Below are 7,719 nucleotides of genomic sequence, written 5' to 3' on the forward strand. Positions count from 1 at the left end.
ACTTTGAAATAATATCACCAAGTAAAACCTTCAAGAACATTGCAAAGCATCGTTTATAATTGATTGATCTTATTCATATAAATACAGTGGTTTCACGCAAAAAAAGTTTAAGTAATGGTGAAGAGTTTCGGAAGCTGGTGAAAAATAAAGCCTTAGTAAGATCTAGAAATAAGGGGATCTAGTTGGTAATCTTCATGGAGAAAGTAAAGATAATGCACATGTTAAAAATATTGAAGCCGTTGATCCTAGCTTTGTTCTTAAAAATCAGTGTAATATTCGATTGGTCACAATATATAATTAAAGATCAATTTTAAAGTGGTTTATTCGTTCCGGTCGCACCACTTAATGAAGAAATTATTTTGTATTGTAATACCATTGTCTTGATCGACTCCACATACTGAGACGGTAGCCAATACACAAAATAACGAGACTTTGGAGTGGGACCCAACTGAAAAGCCATTATATGATATTCAGGATGATCTTTAATAGGTTGACTGACTACATCATGGATAGTGGCTAAAGGGAATTTATGAGTTACATCCTTTGTAGCTAACCACAATTCTCCACTATCTGGCTTAATCCTTAACCTCAACGCTTGCCCACGTTTGTCACAAAGGCCAAGTAAACATTCATTAGGATCTAAAATTTCTTCTGTATTTAATATTCCGACCATAGCATTCTCCGGTTTTCCGTAACGTTCTAAAACTTGTTTGTGCTCGGTCTGGTCAGACCAGTCCATCGTAACTTCCGATCGACAATCATCCAAAATTTCTTCATTAGCATGATTATTTGCTTCAGATAAACGAACTTGCTCTGCTTCAGAAGGTTTTGTACCGACCAGCATCAGCTTAGCATCCTTACCGGGTAATGACAACTCCCCAAGCGTCGTATTGTTCGACAATATTCCGCGAAATATTAGTTTTTGCATATCTACAGGTACGTGTGTTAAAGGTTCTATAGACTGTTTAACTTCAGCAATAGTTGTGGATGATTGGAAAACCAGATGATGCTTCGTGCGATTATGTAAAATAGTTAAAGAAATGGGTAACTCTTGAGGTACGATATTGTTTGTTTCAGGAAGCTTATCTTCTGAAATTAAGGATGATTCTCCAACATGAGCATTTATTTCCTTCATGAGCTAAAATGATAGTAAGACGGAAATAAAAGCGTAAATAAATAGACAAGTATAAACCACGCTGGATCTGGCGTGGATGTGTCGGTTATAAGAACAATAATGATGGATAGTATCATTAACATTGAGTGGACATCCATCTGATAATTAGTTTTTTACTCTTGAACATATATAAAAACCACATGTATATGAAAATCCTATAACAAAAGCGACACAAAGAACTGTTTATTTACAAGATCTGTATAAAAATCCCAGTCAATCTTTATGTTTGTATAATTTTATTGAGGGTTCGTAATTTCCCGTTGTTAATATTTAAGACTGCAATTGACTAGTCTATAATGCCATGTGTATTTTTAGCGGATTGCCGTGATATAGCTAGCAATCGCATCCAGGATGCATACTGCGTCTTATTTTGAATTCATTAGCTGGATGTACCTGCGTTTCACTGTTAATGTTCACGCTGATATTTTAAAAACAAAAGCTTTATCTACTGAGTTACTAAGCACAGATGGCCACTATCTTGTTCAAGGAATATAAAAGTACTACAAAGAGTTTACAATTTCTCACTGTTGATAATTAGGATGGACATACGACAACAGTGACTGATCAACTGGAGTCCTGAATAGAAACAGTTGAAAATTACAAACCTTTACTAATATTCCGCCTAGATTAGCTTTCTTATCAACTAACTACGTATACAAAAAGTCGTAAAACTATTTAAGAAAACGTGATCCTAGGAAATGAGAAGTAAAGTTTGAGAGCAAAACATTTATATTCACTGATCAATAAAAACGATAGGTACATTTTGAATATTATTAATAATTTCCTGGCCAAAACTCATCAACAAATTGCTGGTATATGTAGCCGGTATTCACTGTCCATTTGCTACCTAAACCAAAATAGTTGAAGTGAGCCTGTAATCTGCAGCCCATAAGGCTTGAACTACTAAACTAGCGTTCTAAAGATGCTACCTATACTACTTCCCATGAAGATTTCAAGGTGATAAAGCAAAATCTAATCAATCGGAAATTCACTATGATAACTGACGGCCTATATATTCCAAGTTTACATAACAGGTATGGACAAAGGTCTTTTTTCTCACTAAACACCTTAATATATACGCAAGCCAACAGATCATTCCAGAAAGGTCTTACTTATACCTTTCGAGCGCCAAATGCTTTTTCGAGAGATAAGACAAGAATACATGCTCGAAACTTGGAGCAGATTGTTGGCCATAAAAGTGCTACTAGGAGTTATAAAACTCTGATTTTGAATCAACAGTGAATATGGAACTTGCATTTAAGATCTTAGTCAAGTGTGCAGTATCATTTACGTCTATTTCCGGACCAATTATCTTAAGAGACCCAACACAGAAAGCTATCTACGTACTACTAGACTAGAGAATTTCTGTGGGTTTCTATAAGAATTTCCTGAGGCCTATCGATTTTCTTCCCGGATTAAGGGTACAACGATGAGCTCAAAATCATACGAGCAAGAATGTAAACGGCCTATGCAAAGGCAAAAAGGCCAGACCTAAAGTTTTTCCGGTGAAAATAGAAGCTGTAGCTGGTGAGCACTACAGGCCATTCCAGACCATTCAATCTACTAGTAACAAGAAATCTGTGGATGAAGCAACCCGTGGGGTTGACAGGACGTCAATTAGTAATTTTCGCGAAGTCCAAAGCACCAGGTGGAACACTTTAAAATGAATTAGCTGGCATATTATCCGAAAGACTTTGAACAAACCACGCTACTCCTTTTGGTTAATGAATATCGACTAAAAAGGACAAAGCTGAATTAGATGAGAAATTCTGTTTTTCAACGTCATGAGACGTTTAGCCCATATGATCTGCCTCTGACCTCTTTTGAAGAATAAATACGATAATTTGGGTAGATAGCTGGTCGCGTTATTGAAAAGATTTAAAGTCCAGTTTTCCATCACTCTACAATGAAGGCACAGTTGTGGTTATCCTCAAAAACACCCTACACAGAGTATGGGGCTATGATTGGTGAATGTACCCGATATTTTATTTTGAAATATTTGCTTCTATATTACTGCGAAGATTGCAAGACAGGTGGATGGCTTACTTGAGGATGAGATAGGTTTAGGGGTGCTCCTCAATGCATTTATAGTCTTTATCCCACCCTAGACTCTAAACATCGTAGTGGGTACCAAATATCAAGTGTTTTTATATAAGAACTACTTTCGATTCATCCAATATAATTGTACTTTAGGAACCTGTTAAGTCTTTCGGATAAGCTCATGAACATCATGTGCACTATTTACAAAAACTATTGGAATTAGGGTAAACAGCTACTTTTTTCATTAGTATAAACTCACAGTAGTGTTAGGCATGAGTATGCAAAGAATACCTTAGTGGGTGATAAAATATAGGATACATGAATCATAATCAGTTGGTGACCAGTTTAAATAAGTATAACAAATAATTTTAAACGCTACAATGCTATCCAATATACCAGACTAAAGTAGATGAAGTGGGATTATAAGCAAAGATTCGATGACTGAAAGTTGGATGGTTTGAAAATTCGTAATGAAGATGAAACGATTTTGTGATAATGTTAATAGGAAGGAGAATTTCAAGAGATTATTATAGGTCGAAGGACTACTAAATACTACTGAATACAAGTGTGACTTAATTTTACGAGATTTTGTTTTTAGAAAGATGAATATATGAATAAGCAAAGCTTCAAAAACACAATGTACACGATCATTCAAAATGTATCCACAACGACTAACAAGACTGTCAACAAGCGATAATGAACTGCTCGTAAAAATACTGGGACTTAGTGCATTTGAATAAGTCGTTTTCTACAGATTTGTGGGGATAAGAATTTGATTTTAGCAATAGCAAGTGTCCATACTAGTCACTGTTGATAGTTTTGTGTTCGTTCGAAAGCGAGCTCGAGTAGATCATGCCACTCAAACCTAGAGATAATATGCTGATGTCTCAACCATCTTTTTTGGCGGTAACTGATTAGAGGTTCATTATGCATTAACCTCGAGTTATTGGTATCAGGGAAATATGACAACCAGCACCATAAACCAGCAATTAGAAAAGCTAATTTAGAACAAATTTAAAAACTTATTAAACAAAGACAAGCACTGATTGCACTGAGATAAAGCTTTCAGTTTTATATGTTAACTGTTTCACAAGACACCTAACATCTTTAAGAACCTAATGTGGTAATAAGAGAGGCTAGGACATTAGCAGGCACTTGTTTTGGACTATGAGTATCTTACTAATACAGTATATTTTTGGGAATTGTTTAACAGGAATCCTTAATGAATCTCATATGAACTGTTCGCTAAAACCCATATATCAATAGCGAAAATTCAGCAGTAACGGTACCTCAAATTCTACTTGAGACCAAGCCTACAATCGTACTACGTATCAAGATTGAATAGACTAGGGATTGTGTGTTGAGGTAAAAGGTCTGAAAGCTATTCCACGATGCAAAGCGAGCAAGGAGTGGGGGATGTTGATAATAACAAAAGTAAGACTTAGATTTTGCTGACCGGTGTTTTTATCAATAATTCTGTCTACACTAAAGTATATTTGTTGTTTGATTCACATAATATAGAACCCTGACTAAAATTACAGTCATACGTATTTTATCAACAATTAAATATGATGGAGTTCCGCACGATAATTAAAGTATAACACAGAACCAATGACAATCATATGCAACTAAGACATAGTCGAAATAGTAAATCAACAGTATTAAAGCATAAAATCTTGATTTCCACAGTAATTTATCGATAGTTCCCTGATGACCAATAAGGGCAAACTAACCAAATTGAGCGCTAGAAAAAATTTACATATGCCGCGTCAGATATTAACCACGAAAAGCAAACTAGAACATTTTGTGTGTAAAGCTTTTTGTGTACGTTTTCAACTAAAATCGTCAGAAAATAACTATAATAAGCAAAAAGTCACTTTACGATTCCTAAAGTTACTTGGACGTGGTGACCTTGACATACATACATAAAGGGCATAAGTACGTTTTTATCATGGTCACAGAGGTGCGAATTTTTCTAATTTCAAATTTTCCGGAGTTCGAGTGCGAAAGACTTGTTCTGAGGAATATAGTTGAACCTAATTTGAAGCGGTTTTGTCTTGAGAATTATAACTGTGATTTAATTGTAAACATGATAACATCGAGACATTAACCATCAAATATTCAGCTTTTTGATCCTCAAAATGATGACTGTTATCCTGAACTTAAGCCCAGCACTACTTTTACTCTTGAAAAAGTGATAGAATGGAACCGGTCACCACAGCAACCTTTTCTACTGGTAAACAGTGAAGAGTATTTTCTCAAAAATTCAGTTCTTAACAGGCGAAAAGCTGTGGAACAGAAAAATTATCGACTCACTTGAGAAGGACCACTATGTAGCAATCAAAGAAGTTCTCGAAAATTCAGACAAAACAGAAAGTGACAGATTCCAGAGATCGTACCAGTTCGATCCAGTGCATGAAATTTATCGTCTAAATGTGGTAAGATTTATTAAGATGATTGACATGACTTAAGTAATCATAACGTAACGCGTTTTTTGTCCAACATAGGACTTATATTATTGGGTCCTTGGTGTGCAATTTTAGAACCATAATGTCAATTTTCCATTTTATGTGCTTATTCTTTGGTTAACACGTTAACATTTAATAATATTTTTATAGTAGACAGTTTATGGCTACGTATCTCTGATTGGAAGCCGGGACTTAAAGTCTGATAATTTGAAAGGGAAGTAGGTAAGATTTGTGTTTTAGTACCGTGCCGAAAATTTCACGTATATTTGAGCTGCTTATGGTATCGCAATAAATTGTATTGTGAGTTTTCATTTACACGAGTTGCATGAATTGATTGCCTAATTACAGCATGACATCATAAATCTTGAAGGATTCAGAACCACATGGCCAACCATCCAAGGCTGAAACATTATTTCCGAGCTATGCTGATCTTTAGTAAGGATAAAATGCTTAAAATTGATAGATCACACAGGAGTGACTATAGTTTTGTTATTCCAGCCCTTAGGTGCTGAATGGGTATAATCCATCTCGTCGTATTTAGTTGAACAGTTTTGCAAGACCCGTGACGTTTAGTGACCATTACCAATGTTTCGTTCTAATTCGTGTTTTCCCTTGGCCCTTCACTCAGATTTATTAGCACCAGAAATGAAACTCGCCAAAACTAATTTTGTGCATCCTAGTACACATCAAAACGTGTAACTTCGAAATTTAAAAAGAAAGTGATCATCATAATGAGATTTTTAACCATGTGATTACAGGAGCGTTCTATCACATCCTTCGTACTAACGCATACGAAATATTTTTCGCTTGGTTTCTTCAAGCAAGACAGTGAGTGATAAAGGCTCAAAAACTGTTGGCGTTTTGTTGCATACTTCGACTCAGACCACTCAGTCACTACTACTTATCGACATTCTGTATTGCCATTGTTAATCCGAGGATAATCATCATGTCTTGCTTTGGGAAACGAAATTGAATGACTTTTGTGTTTTTCAGTCAGAGATTACATGACACTAGGTATCAGAGGAAATGGTAACCCTAGACAAATATCGTCTCATGAGCGTACATTTGCATACTGCTCTGTCCCAAATGACTAACAGACTGTGACTACTCACCCTTATTATCACAACCCGTATTTGAATATAATGCTGGAATTCTATGAACCGACTTCACATTCTTCTCTAGCATGCTTACTGCAATGAAACTGATATTTAAGTTAAAAATCGGGCTAAATATGTCATAATAAAAACGACTAAAGTCTAGATGTGAAGAATCTTAGAGAAAATTTTGTCTTGAAATTACTGGTGACGGCAAGCTACATCACTTCTCCTGCGATCACAAAACAGCAGAGCAAACTGATTTACGGAAGGTCAACAATATGATTCAAAGTTTACCTATGTATACTATTGTTAGTAGTTGCTAAAATATGTTGGTGGATGATAAACACTAAACGTTCTTTGTCAATAAATGGCTTTAAGAAACGGTCAGTCATTTAAAACGTGTCAGGAGGATATTCAATTTCTTAAACAAACTGAAAAGCTATTAAATTTATCGATACTTACTCTGTTAATTGATTTTAGTGAACGGATAATATATTCTTAGTAGGCGAAGATGGTAGATAGTAAGTAAAACCATGTTGCTTATCTACAGAATATTAGGTGATTTTCTGAGGCTAATGATCTCTACTATGCCCTTTAAAGTAAACGAACCGGGTTGTTTTTTAAAGTTAAGAGGACAACCACTCTTGTTGGGCTGACGAATGAAGTAAACATGACACCTCTATCCATTATTACGTGTACCGTGTAGACAGGACTCCATGAAATGATCGTTGCATGTAGAATGTTAGTTTCAACTTTAATATTCTTATTCTGATAGACTATTTATTGACACTAACATCTTTCGTTTAACTTCACAAAAGCCAATATGACATTTCACGACTCTTGACTGAACCACCAAAAGTATTTTCAGTGGTTTTTATGACATAAACTTTGAGATCTGAAAAGCACCGAAGTAGAGCTTAAGATGTTAATGCATCTGATC

At 35.4% G+C, this 7,719-nt stretch overlaps 1 protein-coding gene across 1 annotated transcript; it reads right to left on the bottom strand.

The window, feature by feature from the left end:
• Positions 1 to 310: 310 nt before the first annotated feature.
• Positions 311 to 4,977, bottom strand: UBFD1 (Ubiquitin domain-containing protein ubfd1; the record flags this gene model as incomplete). Its single annotated transcript, XM_051215026.1, has 1 exon — positions 311 to 4,977. Exon 1 carries the CDS (start codon positions 1,133 to 1,135, stop codon positions 311 to 313), a length of 825 nt encoding a protein of 274 aa, XP_051068209.1. The 5' UTR covers positions 1,136 to 4,977.
• Between the last annotated feature and the right edge of the window lie 2,742 nt (positions 4,978 to 7,719).

Source organism: Schistosoma haematobium, chromosome 2 (assembly GCF_000699445.3).
Source record: "Schistosoma haematobium chromosome 2, whole genome shotgun sequence".
Classification (NCBI taxonomy): domain Eukaryota; kingdom Metazoa; phylum Platyhelminthes; class Trematoda; order Strigeidida; family Schistosomatidae; genus Schistosoma; species Schistosoma haematobium.